Genomic DNA, 17,932 nt, shown 5'->3' on the forward strand with positions numbered 1-17,932 from the left:
AAAAAAAAAACTAAAAAAGGCTGGGCGAGGTGGCTCATGCCTGTAATCCTAGCACTGTGGGAGGCTGAGGCAGGCGAAGCACCTGAGATCAGAAGATCAAGTCACTTTACTACAGCCTGTGCAACAGAGTGATGTCTCCGTCTCAAAAAAAAAAAAAAAAGTCCTTAGAAGAGAGCTTGATCTATAAATAGCACTCAATAAAGGTTCATTTTTATTAATATTATTATTATTGTTATAACTGGGGCAGTATAGCCTAATGGTCAAAAGCCTGGGCTCTGGGACCAGACTGCCAGGGTTCAAATCCTGACTCTGCTTCTTACTAGCTGTGTGGCCTCAGGCAAATGACGGCACCTCTCTGAGCCTCTGTAAAATGGAGATGGGAATACTCAGACCCTCTGGGCGGGGGGGTTGCTGGGAGAGGAAATGAGTTAAAGTCCGTAACATGCTTGGATGAACACACAGCCAGCACTGCCCAAGTGTTGGTGATTTTCTGGAAACCCTACATCCTCTCTACTGCATGGCCCTGCCAATTGCCAACTTCTCCTTGAGCCTAAATTTAAACTGTAAAGGGAACGCGCTCAGCCAGGGGACCAGAGTCAGAAGCCACTGCATCGTCCTCGGCTGGATTTCCTAGGTGTCCATCCCACTTCTCTGGCCCCCTCCCGGATGGCTGAGATCCCATTTTCCCTGCTGTCCTCGCATGGCCTCCCTCTGCTGTGAGTGGGGCATTTTCTGTGGCTCCTCCCTGTACAGATGGCACCAGTGCTTTCTGGGCCAGAGTGAGGGAGGGAGTGGGGCTGGATGCTCCCCCCGCCCGCCCTGCCCCAGCTTCCCTGCAGGAGGAGCTGGGACAGGGTTCCCTTCTCATTCCTTCCTTCCTTGCTTCCTTCCTTCCTTCCTTCATTCATTCATTCTTTTCAACAGACTTCTTTATTTTTTTCAAGAGACAGGGTCTTGCTCTATTGCTCAGGCTGGAGTGCAGTGGTGCAATCATAGCTCACTGCAGCCCGGAACTCCTGAGAGCAAGCAATCCTCCTGCCTCAGCCTCCCGAGTAGCTGGGACTACAAGTATGCACCACCAGGCCCAGTGAATTTTTTACTTTTTTCTTTTTTTTTTTTTTTTTGGTGGAGATGAGGTCTTGCTGTGTTGCCCAGGCTGGTCTTGAACTCCTGGCCTCAAGCAGTCTTCCCACCTTGGCCTCCCAAAGTGCTGGGATAACAGGCATGAGCCACACTCCGCCCGGCCTCCACAGACATTGTTAGTGCATCTCATGTAGTGGGCGCCTGCTGTGCTAAATTCTTTATCCAGACATCACCTTGATGCCCTGGAAAACCTCAAGGACAAATGCATCCTGGCTACCCACAGCAGCTGGCCTCAGAAACCACTCTGAGTGGATGCACCCTGGATAAAGCCCCATTATTGGAATTCTTGCCCCTGCTCCTGGAGCTCAGTGCCCAAACGGCTTTAGGTAACACGGCATGCCATAGGCAGTCTGCAGATCTGAAGGCCAGCCACGACTCTGCAGGCTGGATTTCTCACTCGCCTCAGACGCTGCTGTGCCTCAAGGCATTTTCCACTCAGGTTGTGTGCGTCCAAAATAGGATTACCGTCCCCGTGGGTCCCCATCTGCCTGCTCCTACCATAGGTGGGCCACCCCCAACAGCTTCCCAGTAGCTTCGCCACCTCTCCCAGGTCAGTGAGGTTCTCACCATCATGATCCTCCTCCAATGGAAATGAAATGGCTAATTCCTCAGGAGTCATTACCAGGAGGCAATATAGGTTGATGGCCAATACTGAAACTGCAGCAAGATTGTGGATGAAAATAAGAAGTTTGGTGCAGTGGCTCACATGTGTCATCCCAGCACTTGGGGAGGCTGAGGTGGGTGGACCACTGGAGGCTAGGAGTTCGAGACCAGCCTGGTCTACCTAGCGAAACCCTATCTCTACTAAAAAGTACAAAAGAATTAGCTGGGCGTGGTGGCACATGCCTGTAATCCCAACTACTTTGGAGGCTGAGACAGGAGAACCGCTTGAACCCGGGAGGCGGAGGCTACAGTGAGTCAAGATTATGCCACTGCACTCCAGCCTGGGTGACAGAGTGAGACTCTGACTCAAAATAATAATAATAGGCTGGGCGTGGTAGCTCATGCCTGTAATCCCAGCACTTTGGGAGGCCAAGGCAGGTGGATCACCGGAGGTCACGAGTTCAAGACCAGCCCGGCCAACATGGTAAAACCCTGTCTCTACTAAAAATACAAAAACTAGCTGGGCATGGTGGTGTGCACCTGTAATCCCAGCTACTTGGGAGGCTGAGGCAGGAGAATCGCTTGAATCTGGGAGGCGCAGTGAGTCAAGATTGTGCCACTGCATTCCAGCCAGCCTGGGCAACAGAGCAAGACTCCAACTCAAAATAAATAAATAAGGAATGGCAGGCAGTGCTGACATATACAATCATATATATTGTAGGTAATAAAAAATACTGTAGTGCAGTGAGTCACGTTAAAAATACTGTAGTATCAGGCCAGGCATGGTGGCTCATGCCTGTAATCCCAGCACTTTGGGAGGCCGAGGCAGGTGGATTATGAGGTCAGGAGTTCAAGATCAGCCTGGTCATCATAGTGTAACCCAGTATCTACTAAAAACACAAAAATTAGCCAGCTGTGGTACATGCACCTTTAATCCCAGCTACTCAGGAGGCTGAGGCAGGAGAATCACTTGCACCCAGGAGGCAGAGGTTGCAGTGAGCAGAAGACCACCACTGCACTCTAGCCTGGGTGACTGAGTGAGACTCTGTCTCAAAAAAAAAAAAAATACTGTAGTATCAGGGGTAATGAATAATATAGTATAGTATAGATGGAATATTTTCAAATGCTGCAATGGGATTAATTTTTAAAATAATATAGCATAGAATGGTGGGTAATAAAAATACCCACCATGGTGGGGAATGTTAAAAATACTCTAGTACGATGGATTATGATACAAGTACTGTAGACCAGGTGCGGAGGCTCACGCCTGTAATCCCAGCACTTAGGGCAGCTAAGGTGGGAAGATTGTTTGAAGCCAGGAGTTCGAGACCATCCTGGGCAACATAGCAAGATCCAGTCTCTACAAAAGAAAAAAGATAATTAGCCGGGCGTAGTGGTTCACACCTGTAGTCCCAGCTACTTGGGAGGCTCAAACAGGAGGATCACTGGATTTCGGGAGTTCGAGGCTACTGTGGGCTAAGATCATGCCACAGTATTCCAACCTGGGTAACAGAGTGAGATTCTGTCTCTCTTTAACAAAAAACAAAAAACTGTTGTATGTTTGATGATATTACAATAGTATATTACAAAATATACTATAATGGATAATAAAAATACTATACTATAGTGGGTAATGTTTAAAAGGCAGTACTACCATATGGCAGATAAAAAACACTAGAATTGGGTGACTAGTGCAGAAAACACAAAGTCTACAGGGCCCAACATAAGTAACTGCATACGATGGTAAATGCTGGTGAAAACACGGGCTCTGGGAGGTGGCATGATACAGTGGACAATCCTAAAAAAGAGAGGCTCAGGTCAGGCATGGTGGCTCACACCTGTAATCCCAGCACTTTGGCAGGCCGAGGGAGGTGGATCATCACCTGAGGTCAGGAGTTCAAGACCAGCCTGGCCAGTGTGCTGAAACCCCGTCTCTACTAAAAATACAAAAATTAGCCAGGCGTGGTGGCGGGCATCTGTAATCCCAGCTACTTGGGAGGCTGAGGCAGGAGAATCACTTGAACCTGGGAGGCAGAGGTTGCAAGTGAGCCGAGATCACACCACTCCAGTCTGGGCAACAAGAGCCAGACTCCATTTCAAAAAATAAAAGTTAAAATAAAAAATAGAGGCACTACTGGGTCACGGTGTCCAGAGGACACAGCACCCTGGCCGAGTGCCAAGCAACAAGATGGAACGAACCCACGTGGCTGAACAGCGCCCTGAAGCCTCCTACCCTCTCCCTGTCTCACCTCTGCAGATCAGCAAGAGCAATAACACAGGTTTTGTTAAGCCCCAGTACTGGGACGTCTTTGTCACAGCAACTCTGCGGGCGGGGCGCCATCATCCATGTCCGCAGCTGACCCCCACTCCCCCGCCCAGCATCGCGACGAACGCCAGAGTGGCTCAGACATGCCTGCTGAATTGCTACACCACTTTGACAATAAACGTAAAAATGCTAATTATAAAAAGAGACCCACAGGCTCTGGCTGATAACCATACAGTGAATCATGGCCATGAACAGAGACGCAGTCACCCAGGCTTCTCTGGGTTCACGTCCAGCTCCCAATCATGTGATCTTGGCCACATAACTTTCCATCCCTGAGCCTCAGTTTTCTCATCTGTAAAATGGAGATAGGAAGAGCCCCTACCCTACAGGATCGGGGGAGGATTCACTAAGGGACTCCGTATAAGGCACTGAGGCCGGCACCTGTGTCATGAAAAGGATGGGCAGTGCGTGTTGCCTGTGAGGATGCGTGTGCTGTGACCCCAAGAGACCTTTCTGCCACAGCTTGTAGCTGGTTCAAAGCCAAGGCTTTCTCCCCAACTCTCAGCCAGAGGCCACAGGGCCCTGGACAATTGTAACTGATGCCAAGCAGAAGATGGTTCAGAGAAGGGGCGGACCTCTCTCAAAGAAGGGGTTCAGGGTGGCTGAGGCAAAATGATGAGATATTCAAAAATGTTGTGTAGACCCTTGCTGCTCAAAGTGTGGGCCCCACACCTGTGGCCCCGCACTGCCTCACCTGAGAGCTTTAGAAAGGGCCCCTGGACCCGCCCCAGAGACGCTGAGTGAAACTCTGCAGGCTAGTGTGACTCCCCAGTGGCAGGAGAGCAGAGGGGGGTGCCTCTGCTCCACAGAGAGCAGCTCTGCTCAAGGTGGCACGCTCTCTTGCCTCATCACGACAGAGGGCAGCAGGGCTGAGCTACTCAAACAGTAAGAACTGCCACCCTCGCCACCATGTGTCAGGCTCTGCTGGAAGCCCATCACGTGCCTGCAGCTGCTCAATCCTCATGACCCCCATGATGGAAGAATGACTCAAACCACACCCCAAGAAGCACATGGGATTATTATCCTGGGGGAGCCTGGGACAACCCTTTGGCTCAGAGACAAAAGGCACCTGCCAGAGGTCACTCAGCACAGGTGACAGAGCTGGGTTCTGCACCTGGAGCGTCTGTGGGGAGAGGCGTGCTTTGACCTCTCCATGGGCTGGAGGGAAACAGAGGCCAGAGCTGCAGTGGGCGGCAAGGGCTTCTCCCCTCCCTCTCCAGCCCACCACTGTGGGTGGTTGGCTGGTCAGGCACAGGGCCAGCCTGTCCTGTCCGCTCCCTGCCATCTGTCCCTCCATCTGGCTTGCCGGTGGGTGACAGTGAAGGGACAGGCAGCGCCCGACTCACCTTTGTCCACTACCTCAATGTGGATCTTCTTGACGACGCTGGTGTTGTGCTCGTAGTTCTCAAAGAAAAGCAGGCGGTAGACGTGGCACTCGTAGTCACCCGAGTGGTTGTAGGTGACATTGGTGATGAAGATGGACAGGTCCTGCAAGTCCTTGGTGCCCCGGCTGCCGTTCCACACCACACGGCCCTCAAAGCGCTCGTCCTCCTCCAGCTGCAACACCTCGTTCTCATAGCGCAGGATCTGGGGGTAGCCAGGGAGTGGGAGGTGTCACTGCCTGGGCCTCTTCCCTCACCTGACCCTGACTCTGTCTCCTGCCCTGACACCCACAGGCAGAGATGGCACACACATGGGCTCTGATGCCTTGACCTCAGGCAGGGAGGGCACAGGGCAGGGGGTGAGAATCATGCCGGGAGCCAGCCAAACCCTGATTTTGCCTCTAGCCCTGAGATGCACAGGCGCACACACATTCCTCAGTTATCCTCCCAAGCCCCATCTGGCCTCTGGGCCATCGTTCTTTGCAGTTCTCTTTCAGCCACCAGACACACTCCTCCAGCAGGGACAGGCAGCCTGATCCCAGCGGCTTCAGAACCCAACTCTTTAGCACATCATAAGCGTATGGTTTCCTCCCCAAAAAATGCAAAATTCACATGTAATTTAAAGGGGGTTAAAAAAAAGTTCTGCCTTCCTCTGTAATGACTATCCGAGACATTATTTGCTGGTGCCAAATAAGTCCATTGGCATTTATTTCGTGCCAACCATGTGCCAGGCGCGTTAATGCATCCAATTCCCATACACACCTATCGGCTAGAGACCACTGTCACCCCGTCTTTACAGAGGAGGAAACTGACTTTCAGAGAGGCTCACTGGCTTGGCCAAGGTCACCAGCTGGCCACTGGTAGAGCCAGAATCTGAATCCAGGTCATCAATCACAGCATGTTATTAAAACAAACAAGCAAGCAAGCCCCCTCCCTGAGATCCAGCCCCACCACCTCCCACCCATGGACCCCTGCCCTCCCACACCCACTCCCGTCCCTGGCACACCTTGACAAACTCCTCAGTGCCCTTCTGGCGGAAGGTCCACTCAGTGAAGGTTTCAGCGGTGGTCTCACTGCGGCGCTTGCAGGAGATGCACAGAATTTTGAAGGTCATCCCGTACACAGCCTCAGTCTCCGAGTCCACCTCCACGCAGCCCCCCCAGGCTGAGGACACTGTGGGGACAGCAGGCTCAGGTCAGTTAGAGACATCCATTGCCCTAAATAATGCCAGACCCCTCAGAAACTATCTCTTCTCCCCTCAGTGATGACAAGCAGACAACACTCGATGCCAGGCTGAGCCCTGTCACTCACTATGTGACTTCAGCAAGTCATTCATCTCTGAGTCTCAGTTTCCCTCTCTCTTGTTGAAAGAAATGGTCCTCTTTGCTTCCAGCAGTGGCTGGGCCCATTTTCATACATTAAGTAGGGCCTGGCCCTTGAGAGGCCCCATAAGTGGGACTGTCAACATTGCTAGTAACTCAGACTTTTTGCTCCCCAAGTGCTCCTTCCTCAGAAGGTCCCTTGCTGGAGGTACCCAAGCATCTAGGTGGTAGAATGAGAATTCCAGCTAAGTTAGAAGTTCAGGGTGGCAGTCATTTCCACCACTAAATTCACAGCCAGCTAGCCCCAGGAGAAACGGGCTGGGAGAAAAGGTCTGGGGGAGTGTGGGGAGGTGGGCACTGGAACCTGGCTGACCCATTCTCAGCTCCACTCCCCAGCCCCACAAGTCCCTGTGTGAGCCATCCCCTCCCCAGCCTCTCCTGCCTCTGTCACCCCTCTTTCCCAGGCTCCCTGCTTCTAGAGCTCTTCCCACCCCAACCCCATCCACTCTTCAAAGCTCTGTCCTGATCTCTCTCCTGCACCTGGGCCTTTGTGCCCCACTGAATTCCAGTGTTTGAATTTCCCCTTCACACTCTTCCCTGGCACCTCCTTCCTGCCTCCCAGCACCCTGTGGCTAACGCTGTCTCTTCTGCTCCAGCCCCATGCTGTCCTTGTCTCCGGATCCTCAGGAATTCTCATCCACCCCCCTCCCCTGCCCTTTCAGACTCCCCGAGGGCCTCGGTCTCAGTCCTCCCATCTTTGTCCCTCTCAGGGGTCTCTCTGAAGGTCCCTCCACTTTGTGTCCACTCTCTGGGCTCAGGAAGAGACCTCTCCTGGTCTCTTTCCACCTTTCCACGTCTCTCCCTTTTCAAACTCCATGCCAGATCCTCTCTCACTGTTCAGGGCACCTCCATCTCCCTCTCTCTTCTCTCCATCTCCTTCTGCCTCTCTCAAGTTTCCCTTTCTCCACCCGCTCAGTCTCTTAACTCTCTCTCTCTTTCTCCAATACCCCTCTTTCAGCCTCCGTGTCCCCCTTGACCCCCATGTCCCCAGCCTCCCAGCGGACCTCCTCAGGTGCACTCCGAGTCCTCCTCTGTCTCGCGCCCCCTCCCTCCCGTCTCCATCTCTCCCAGTCCCTCCGTCCCTCCCGTCCCAGTCTCCGGGCGCCGCCTTCCCCCCACCCCCCTCCCGCGGCTGTGGGTGTCACATTGCAGCCTGCGGGGCTCCGGGAGCAGCTGACTCCGCGTTTCCTCGCCCCCGGCTGAGCGCCTGCAGCCGAGAGGCTGTGCCAGCTCGGCCCCCGCCCGCTGGAGCCCACCGGCACCTCCACCGCCCTCCCCAAGCCCCGCTCCCGCGCGCACAACTTCTGAAGCGGACTTGGCGGGGCCGGGGGATGGGCCGGGGCGGCCCTCCAGCGACCGCTCGGTGTCCCGAGCGCCACTCCCGCCTCCCGCCAGCGCCCCCGCGGTGGCCCCGGCCGCAGGCGCCCCCCGCGCACTCACCCAGTGCCGCGCCGACCACGAAGGCCAGCAGCCTCCCCATGGCTGCGTGGCGCGCACTGCGCCCCCCTCCCGGGCCGCCGGTATTAATAGCGGGGCGAGAGGCGGCGGGACCCAGCGGCGGTTAGAATGTCCCCGGGAGCGCGCGGGCGCAGCAGCTGCGGCTCTGGGACCGGCGAAGGGGGAGGAGGGGGGGCGCGGCCCCCCCGCTCCGGTTACCGCCGGGGGCCCAGCCCCGGGGCCCGGCGTCCGGGCATCCCCGCCGCGCGGGCGGCGGTCGCTGCTCGGGCTGCTGCGCTGGCGCGCGCAGCCGGGCGCATCCGCCAGGTGCACCGACCCGGGTCCCGCTCCGGCTCGGGCGCGCTCGGGCGCGGACCGCGGTCTCCTGCGCACTGCAGCGGCAGCGGCCGCGGCCTAGGGAGGGAGGAGGGAGGAGGGAGGAGAGGGAGGGGGCGGGATGAATCACCGCGGGGGGAGGGCGCGGCCGCCCAGCCTTTGCCGCAGCGGCCCGGGAGGAGCCCGCTGCACCGGCCTCTCCGGGTGGCGTAGGGACCGCGACTTCTGGGAACGGGACAAGTGGTCCGGGTGTCTCCGACCCCGCTGGGCTCTGGGGACCACCCCCACCTTCCCAGGGAGTCTGGGAAAGGTCACCCCCAGTCACAGGAGGACTTGGAGCGCAGTTTGGAGGCCGGGTTTCCGACTTCAAATGATGGAGGTCATCCTCAGGAGTTGAAGGGAGGAAACCTCCAAGTGATCTCTCCTCTCCTGTTATCCAGGCCCGGGAGTCACTGTGCAGGGACCCCAAGTAGGCATTAGAGGAGGGTGGGGGGCTGTCCGGCTAGGACGGCAGATACAATCCAGACCTCACCCAAGCAGGTGGGGCACCCTGGAGAGAAGCAGCCGGGGGATCTGGAGGTGCTGTTTCAGGAGGAGGGCCCCTTCATGATCCCCTGCACCCCTTTATGTCCCTGATATCACCTACCAGTCTCTCCTCCCACTCCATTCTGGCTGTCCAGGCCCTCCTGCTGTTCCCAACACAGGGGACCCATTCCTGCCTCGGGCCTTGGCCCCTGCTCTTTCCTCGGCCCGCCACTTTCCCCCTGCCTCCATGGCTCCAATGTCACCTTCGTCAGGTCTTCCGTGTCCCTTCAGAGTAAACTGCCTCCCAAGCTCCTCACTTGACCTCCTTTACTCTTGTTGAGTGTTTTTCACAGCACCCTCACTACCTGACATTATGTTCTTCCTGTTTATTTTTTTGAGATGGGAGTCTCACTCTGTCACCCAGGCTGGAGGGCAGTGGCAGGATCTTGGCTCACTGCAACCTCTGCCTCCCGGGTTAAAGCGATTCTCTCACCTCAGTCTCCCTAGTAGCTGGGAGTACAGGCAAGCACCACCACACCTGGCTAATTTTTATTTTTTAGTAGAGACGAGGTTTCACCATGTTGGCCTCAATGCCTGGCCTCAAGTGATCCTCCTTCCTCGGCCTTCCAAAGTGCTGGGATTACAGGTGTGAGCCACCATGCCTGGCCATGTTCTTCCTTTATGGCGTTAGTTCATCCCCTGTTCCTCCAGCCTAGGAATACAAGATCCCCAAGGTGGGTCAGGTGCAGTGGCTTATGCCTGTAATCCCAGCACTTTGGGACACAGAGGCAGGCAGATCACCTGAGGTCAGGAGTTCCAGACCAGTCTAGCCAACATGGTGAAACCCCATCTCTATTAAAAATACAAAAGAATTAGCTGGGAGTGGTGGTGGGCACCTGTAATCCCAGACTCAGGAGGCTGAGGAAGAAGAATCGCTTGAACCTGGGAGGCGGAGGGTGCAGTGAGTCGAGATCGCGCCACTGTATTCCAGCCTGGCACAGAGGGAGATTCCATCTTAAAAAAAAAAAAAGAGAGAGAGAGAGATTCCTCAAGGTGAGGACACTGTCCTGTGCACCACCATGTCTCTTGCACCTTAAACTGTTCCTGGCACATTGCAGGTACTCAATCCGTATTTGTCAAATGAAAAAATGAATGCCAATGTTTACTAAGCCCTTGGGATTCACTGAACCCAATTGTACTGCCTCAAACCTTCAGCAAGTTCTATTATCCCCATTTTACAGATGAAAAAACTGAGCCTGGGAGAGGGCCGCTCCCTTGCCCAGTCATGTAGCTGGCCTAGGATGGATCTGGAATCCTGCTCCAGCAGGGGAGAGTGGCCTGTCCTACCAGTAGATTCTGCCAAATGCAGAGAATGGAGGTGGGAGTTCTGGGCAGTCAGGACCAGGCTGGGAGTGAGACTCTTGGCTGAAGGGTCACTACCCAGGTCCTAGCCTCCAATTCTGGGTGGGGTACGGTCCCAGAGTCCCCCTGGCCCAGCCCTGCCAGGCAAGAGGAGCCAGGGTGTGAGGCAGGACCATGGCAGAGGGGCAGGGAGCCAGGGACACCAGACACCTCTGTGGTCTAGACCTTTTATGCCAGCACCTCCTGAGTTGTGAAATTCCCCTGCAGAAAATAACCCTCTTGCTGTTCGGGGCCCTTCCTCTGGTGGGGGATGGTAGGCGAAGGCACAGTGAGGACAGGCCTCAGTACTGGACAGGAAGCACCTCACAGCCTTACAAACTGACGTTCAGTGAGCACCTGCTATGTATGGCCTTGGTGCTTCTAAACGTTCGAAGCACTTTACTAACATTAGCTCATTTAATTCTTCCTATAAGTGACATTATTATTATACCCATGTTACAGATACAGAAAACTGAGGCTCGGCGTGGGTACCTTGCCATGATCACACAGCTAGAGAGTGGGAGTTGCTGGCTCTGCCTCCTATGCCACTCCTCCACTCTCCAATCCCCCTCCAGTTCCCTGCCCCAAGCCATCAGTTAGGATGATTCTTATAGCCAGCGGTGTGACATGTCAAAGGTGTCTACCCCACACACACTCTGGAACCAGGACAAGGTTTGAGCGAGGTGGACCTGGGTTCTACCTGGACCAGGGACTTTGCCTCCAAGCTCATTTATTCCCTCATCTGTAAAACAGGGATCCAACCCACCTCGGCCTGAATGGGCTGTGGTGGGGTCCTGAGGGGGTTAGGACCTTGAATCTAAATGTGGAGACTCCTGGGGCCAGGCCTGGAGTCCGCCTCCCTGTTGGGTAGCCTCGGCATGTACATCTTTTGTCTCTACCTCGTGGAGTCACTGAGAATAAAATGAACATCAGATCTTGGCAAAGAGCTGCTATGTACATTACTTGGTACTCACTACACGAGTTACTTTTTCCCTCTATTTTTATGCAATAAGCATAACATTTATTGAAAACTTACTCCATTCCATCTGTGCCAGGCCCTGTTCTAAGTAGCCACATTTATGAACTCCTTGAATCTATAATAGCGGTTCTCAAAGTGTGGTCTGGGGCTGGGTGCGGTGGCTCATGCCCATAATCCCAACACTGTGGGAAGCTGAGGCGGGAGGACCGCTTGAGGCCAAGAGTTCAAGACCAGCCTGGGCAACATAGTGGAGATCCCATCTCTAAAAAGAAATTAAAAATTAGCCGGGCATGGTGGCTTACACCTGTAGTCCCAGCTACTCAGAAGGCTGAGGTGGGAGGATGGCTTGAGCACAGGAGGTTGAGGCTGCTGTGAGCTATGTTTTTGCCACTGCACTGCAGCCTGGGTGACAGAGAAACCCTAACTTAACACAAACAGGGCCGGGCACGTTGGCTCACGCCTATAATCCCAGCACTTTGGGAGGCCGAGATAGGTAGATCACCCGAGATCAGGAGTTCGAGACCAGCCTGACCAACATGGAAAAACCCCATCTCTACTAAAAATACAAAATTAGCTGGATGTGGTGGAGCGTGCCTGTAATCCCAGCTACTGGGGAGGCTGAGGTAGGAGAATTGCTTGAACCCAGGATATGGAGGTTGCAGTGAGCCGAGATCGCACTATCGCACTCCAGCCTGGGCAACAAGAGCGAAACTCCATCTCAAAAACAAACCAAAAACAAAGTGTGGTCTGAGATGGCACCATAAGCGTCTCCTGGAAACTTGTTATAAAGGCAGAATCCCAGCCCTGCCCCAGGCATACTGAACCAGGAATTTGGAGGGAGGACCCCCATGGTCTGTTTTGCACCAAGCCCTCTAGTAGATTCGAATGCAGCTCAAGATTGAGAACCACTCCCTTCTAACAACCCTGAGACGGGTGCTGTAATTCCACCCATCGTACAGGAAAGAACACGGAAGCTCCGGAGGGTTGGCCCGCTGCAGTGACACAACTACTGGGAAGCAGGATTTGAACTTTGGCCACCAGACTGTCCTTGGAGTTCCTGCACTGACCTCACATGATGTAAAGCTTGTGTAAGATGCTGGGGGAATTCCAGATCATTTCAGTGACTATGGCCCCAGGAAACAGACAGAGGTCCCCTCCCCACCACAGCAGGATCTGAGTGCCACAGGAAGCTCCCACCCACCCCCAGGGCCCCACAGGCACAGCCACAGCCACTTCTGACCCTTTATTGGGGAACTGTTGGCCCCAAATAAATATAATACATTAAACCCAGAGCTGAGGGCATCGTTCACCCCAGGAGGTGCCCCCCACAACCTCAGCTGGGCGAAATAAGTTAGTGGGGGGCCTGCCAAGGCCAGGCCAGCTCCCTGGGATAAAGTGCATCTCAGTTCCGTGGCCCCCACGTCTGCGTGGCCCCCATCAGGCCGTCAGGAGGGGCGGGCGGGAGATGCCTGGCGCTCACACCGTGCCAGCAGTGGCCGCCAAGGCTCTGTGTGTCCATCTGTCCACGTGGGGGAAGAGCTGTATGACCTGGGTCCTCAGGAGAAGCTGTCATCAGGCCGGGGCTGGGCGTCGAATGGAGGGTCTGAGACTGTGATGCCTTGGTGAAGCTTTTCCAGCGAGAACTTCATCTGTGGGGAGGAGGTGAGCAGGGTCAGGGGTGAATGCTGGGGGGTAGTGGGAGGTGATGTCACCCACCCCCATCCTGCCGTTGAGAAACTGAAGACGGTCCAGAGGCCATACTGTCCCACTCCAGGGTCCCTCTGTGAGAAGAGCGCAGCCATGATGCACCCAGTTTAGCTTCTCAGAGGCAGCAGAGGAAGGGGCTTAGTGTGCGCCTGGGACCCCGATGGCCTGGGTTCAAATCCTGGCTCTGCTGCTTACCTCGGGTAACCTCAGGCAAGTCCTGTAACCACCGTGAGCCAAATCCCTTCATTTGAAATATGGGTCTGTATCACATCTGCTCCGTAGGATTATTTCAGGGTCCTGAAGAGCACCGAGAACCTGGTGCACACTAAGTGCTCAGCACATGTTAGCTGTCACCACCCCCTCTGTGACCTCGGGCAAGTTCCTGAGCTCCTCGCACCTCTGCATGCCTCATACTGCCTACCTATGTATAAAACCTGGATTAACAGCTGGGTGCAGTGGCTCACATCTGTAATCCCAGCACTTTGGGAGGCTGAGGTGGATCACTTGAGGTCAGGAGATTGAGGCCAGCCTGGCCAACATGGTGAAACCCTGTCTCTACTAAAAATACAAAAAATTAGCCTGGCGTAGTGGCGGGTACCTGTAATCCCAGCTACTCGGGAGGCTGAGGCACAAGAATCGCTTGAACCTGGGAGGCAGAGGTTGCAGCGAGCCAAGATTAGGCCACTGCACATCAGCCTGGGCAACAGATCGGGACTCTGTCTCAAAAAGACTGGGCTAGCAAGAGCGTCTTCCTCAAAGGCCAGCGGTGGGGAGAAGGCAGTCGTGCTTAACACTTAGAATAGCCCAGCCACAGGTAAGTGCTCAATCTGCACCTACTGTGAGCACCAATCTGTGATGCCCACTCTGCACCCTTGGCAATTTGAGAGAGAGGAAAGTGATAAAAATTTAACTCAGAGCCAGGCGCAATGGCTCACACCTGCAATCCTAACACTTTGGGCGGCCGAGGGGGAGGACTGTCTGAGGCCAGGAGTTTGAGATCAGCCTGGCCAACATGGTAAGGCTCCAGTCTCTATAAAAAATGTAAAAATAGCCCAGGCGTGGTGGTGCATGCCTATAGTCCCAGCTACTTAGGAGGCTGAGGCAGGAGGATTGCTTGAGCCAGGAGTTCGAGGCTCAAGCCATCACATCAGTGTTTCCTGCGGGCCTGGCACCACTCCCAATGTCAGCCTGTCGCATCCTCACAACAGTCTTTGAGGCAGCGTCAGCGTTATCCCGTGCACAAAGGAAGCCACAGCCACCATGGCGAAGTCACTTGCATGAGATCACACACCAGAAGTGGAACCTGGTTGCCTGAGTAGACACTGCCCCTGAACTATGCTGGGTGTCTGGGTCCACCCCGTTTTGGAGATGAGACCTCAGGGCCTTTGGAGAGTCTCTCCCCTTCAGACCATGTGACCCCTTAGTTACCCCAGAAGGGGGCAGGGGGTAGAGGGAGCATGCCTGGCCTGCCCTGGCTGCTGCGATGGGTCAGGGGTGGACCCAGGAGCCCAGCAGCCAATGAGAGTGAGCTCCGTGGTCCCCTGGGGGAAAAGCATGTCCCCCAATGATGCCAACCCTGGAGATGGGCACGAGGCATAGTTAGTGCGAGAGATCGACTCTTACTGCTGTCGAGTGACCAAACCCGGCCGTGCCTAACGTGAGACGCCTCTGGACTTTCGTCCAGGACGTGAGCCAATCAGTGCTTTCTTCCATCCATGCTTCCCTGCTTTCCCCTGCAGTGCTGTGGGGTGGGGACTCTGAGTGGCCTCCTCATTTTACAGCGGAGGACACTGAGACCTGGAGAGGGGACATGCCTGCCACATGGTGGGGTTTCAGCACAGGACCCGGCAGCCCCGCAGCCCCAGGCCCTGCCCGAGCGGCGCCTCCTACCTCGTCCAGGAGCTCCACGGAGGCCCGCAGGATCTGCCTCCACTTGTGCACCTCCACGCTGTGGAACTGCTTCTGCAGAGCCAGGATCTCCGCCCACTCTGTGGCCGTCTGGGGGATCTTGCTGTGGGGATGCCAGGCCTGAGCAGAGCCCTGGCCTCCCCTGATGTGCCCAAGCCCCCCCCATTTCCCCAGGCTACCCACTCACCCCTTGGCCAGGGCCAGGCTGTGCCAGGACTCAAAGGTGTGGGCCGTCCTCTCCAGGGACCAGAGGCGGTAGAAGAGCAGGACGTTGAGGGCAATGAGGATGATAAGGCTGGTGACAGGGGTCAGAGGTCAGGAGTTCCAGGGTCTGGATGCTCCGAAACTGCCACCCCCAATACAACTACACCTTGTAGGGACACCTCTATCCCTCATTGCAGAGGAGAATGACGCTCAGAGAGGATGAGAGACATGCCTAGGGATGCACAGCCCATAGCAGGAAAGCCAGGGTTCAAATCCAGGCCTGTCTGACGCCCACATCCTTGACCCCCCCACCAGGCCACCTCCCTGGGGGAGCTGGGGGCACGGAGTGGGGAGAAGAGGCTACAGCAGGGGTAGGGTACAGGTAGGGGAGGGCAGAGGGAGGACTCAGGACCCTACCTCACACAGATCCTGCAGCAGCAGCAGCAGTGAGGGGAGACAGAAAGATGAGTGCCACCCGGCCTGCCCCCGCCACCCCCAGCCCTCCTCGCTCTGGGCAGCTCTGGGCCAAGCGCACCACGTCCTCTCACTGGATGAGCGCTGAGAGCTGAGGCTCAGAGGCTGAGCATGTGGCCGACCTGACCCTCACCTCCCAGGGTCTGCTCAACCCTGGGATCCTGCTTCTGTTTCCTCCAGTGTCCTGCCCGCCCCCTCCTGCAGGCTGCTGGGCTGGTGGGCATGTGGGTTCTCCCCGCCAATGCCCTTCTCAGCCTAGGCGGTCTCCACTCTCCCAGGATGCCCATCCTGAATGCCCCCTGTGGCCTGGGAGGAAGCCACCACTGGCCTCCCAGGGCTTCCCCACTCCTGGCCCCAACCCCTCTGCCCATGCCTCCCCCATCCCGGCCCCGATCACTCTGGTCTGGTGTCAGGTCTATCTTCCCCTCAAGGTCACTGCTGTGTCCTCAGGGCACAGAAGACATGAGTAACGTGCATCAACGACCTCACTTGTTATGCACACCTCTCCCTGTGCACCTAATTCCAGAATCTTTATGTGCCTGCTCCTCCAGAAAGACCCCCCTGATCCTTGCATGAGGTCAGCGCTCTCTGATCTCCCCCCACCCCCGCCGGGGCTCTGTTCTTCTAGCAGGGAAGTCTTCTCCATAGCAAACCGACACATCCCAAACATAACCTCGTCTAATCCTTGCTGTAACCAAACACACGCACCCACTTTAGCTAAGGGAGCCCAGAGAGCCCAAGGTCACACAGCCAGGAGGCAGATTCAGGCCTGTGTGGCCACTGCTCCTGTCTCTTACTCACACAATGCTGATGAGAACCAGGGCACTGGGGATGCCTGCTCCGGGGCCCTGGTCTACAGACGGCTCAGAGAAGCGGGAGCTGAGGGAGCCTGCAGAAGAGCGGCTTGGAGTCAGACAGCCCGGTACAGGACCCCAGTTCCTCCGCCCATCTGGACCGGGCCCCAGTGGAACGCACCCGAGGTGTGCATGCCGGCCCGGGTGCAGGGGTCGGGGTCTGGGTGCTGCGGCCCATCCCCGTGAGCCCGCCAGCTCAGGGGCCGCTTCCGCCGCCGCAGACCGGATAGCAAGCCCCGGGCATCCTTCCCGCCTTCCTCCAGTGACAGCTTCTCAGCCTTGGCAAGCTCTCGCTCTGTGTAAAAGAGAGGGGTCTCTGGATGTCCCCACCTGGCCAGGCCACCCCCCAACCCGCGCCCCGACCGGCCTTCTGCCCCTACCCAGATGGTGGAAATAGTCTTCAATGCCGCTCCACGAGTTCTTCTCAATGAGCGACTTCACCAGACTCCACGGCTGCTTTCGGTAGCGGATCTCAGAAGACACTCTGGAGTTGGGACATCAGGGGAAGGCACTCTGGGTCTGACTCCAGGCCTGGCTGCCCTGTCCCCCAAGATGGATTCTTTCCTTCCCGTAATTCAGAGGGCCCCTTGTCACTCAGACAAAATAGATGGGTTCCCTACCCTCCATGGCTTCCCTGGATCTCCCACACACCACCCCACTCAGCCCAAATGCCAGCCAACTCCACCCATACCCACTACCTGGGTAACACTCCCAGCAGCCCGAGCCTTGTCCACTCATAGACCACCTCTTAGCCCCACCTCGCCCCTGAACCTCTTCCATCTGGCTGCTGCACCCCAACTCCACGTGGGCTCGGCTCAGCAGAGACCGCTCGGTCCTAAACTGACCTGATCTTTCCCCGGACCCATTCCTCCCTGCTGCCTCCATCTCGGTCACCGGCAGCTCCATCGTTCGTTGTAGTGACTCAGGCCAAACGCCTCGGGGTATTCCTTGAGCTCTCTTCTTTCCCTTACCCCCACATCCAATCTCTCATCAAATCCTGTCAGCTAAACCTACAAAATCTCTGCAGAAGCTTAACTTTTTCCCTCTACTGTTCCATCCTGATCCAGCAGCCTCTGTCCCCTCCAGCCTGGATGTCCCAGCAGCCTCCTCCTGGCCTCCTGCTCATGTCCCTGTCCACCAGATCAGAGGGAGCCTGGGACCACCTGAGTCAGGTCAGCACCCTCCTGGCTCAGAGCCCTGCCCTAGTTGTACCTCCAGGTAAAAGTAAAGTCTTCACCATGAGCCACATCTGGTTCTTTTTTTTTTTTTTT

General features: G+C 55.8%; 2 protein-coding genes across 12 annotated transcripts in view; both read right to left on the reverse strand.

Moving 5' to 3' along the window:
• SCN1B (sodium voltage-gated channel beta subunit 1) overlaps nucleotides 1-8,662 on the reverse strand; it is a 10,559-nt gene extending 1,897 nt beyond the window's left edge. Inside the window, exons 1-3 of one of the 2 annotated variants that reach the window (XM_017504202.2) lie at nucleotides 8,277-8,662; nucleotides 6,461-6,627; nucleotides 5,419-5,659 (exon numbers count right to left, since the gene is read on the reverse strand). In XM_017504202.2, coding sequence (XP_017359691.1) covers nucleotides 5,419-5,659; nucleotides 6,461-6,627; nucleotides 8,277-8,316 — 448 coding nt within the window. In that variant the 5' untranslated portion in view covers nucleotides 8,317-8,662. Of the gene's footprint in view, nucleotides 1-5,418; nucleotides 5,660-6,460; nucleotides 6,628-7,840; nucleotides 7,929-8,276 lie in introns of those variants that run through there. The other variant, XM_017504203.2, reaches the window with a different exon arrangement.
• A 4,080-nt stretch (nucleotides 8,663-12,742) lies between these two features.
• Nucleotides 12,743-17,932, reverse strand: part of GRAMD1A (GRAM domain containing 1A) — a 32,032-nt gene continuing 26,842 nt past the window's right edge. For 7 of the 10 annotated variants that reach the window (XM_017504184.2, XM_017504188.2, XM_017504186.2 and 4 more), the window contains 7 exons: nucleotides 17,042-17,145; nucleotides 16,783-16,956; nucleotides 16,609-16,696; nucleotides 15,751-15,762; nucleotides 15,317-15,424; nucleotides 15,112-15,232; nucleotides 12,743-13,163 (listed from right to left, as the gene is read on the reverse strand). In XM_017504184.2, the coding sequence (XP_017359673.1) occupies nucleotides 13,071-13,163; nucleotides 15,112-15,232; nucleotides 15,317-15,424; nucleotides 15,751-15,762; nucleotides 16,609-16,696; nucleotides 16,783-16,956; nucleotides 17,042-17,145 (700 nt within the window). In that variant the 3' untranslated portion in view covers nucleotides 12,743-13,070. The remainder of the gene's footprint in view (nucleotides 13,164-15,111; nucleotides 15,233-15,316; nucleotides 15,425-15,750; nucleotides 15,763-16,608; nucleotides 16,697-16,782; nucleotides 16,957-17,041; nucleotides 17,146-17,932) is intronic. The other 3 variants (XM_017504189.2, XM_017504187.2, XM_017504193.2) reach the window with 1 other exon arrangement.

This window comes from Cebus imitator, unplaced genomic scaffold, assembly GCF_001604975.1.
Source record: "Cebus imitator isolate Cc_AM_T3 unplaced genomic scaffold, Cebus_imitator-1.0 Scaffold318, whole genome shotgun sequence".
Taxonomy (NCBI): Eukaryota; Metazoa; Chordata; class Mammalia; order Primates; family Cebidae; genus Cebus; species Cebus imitator.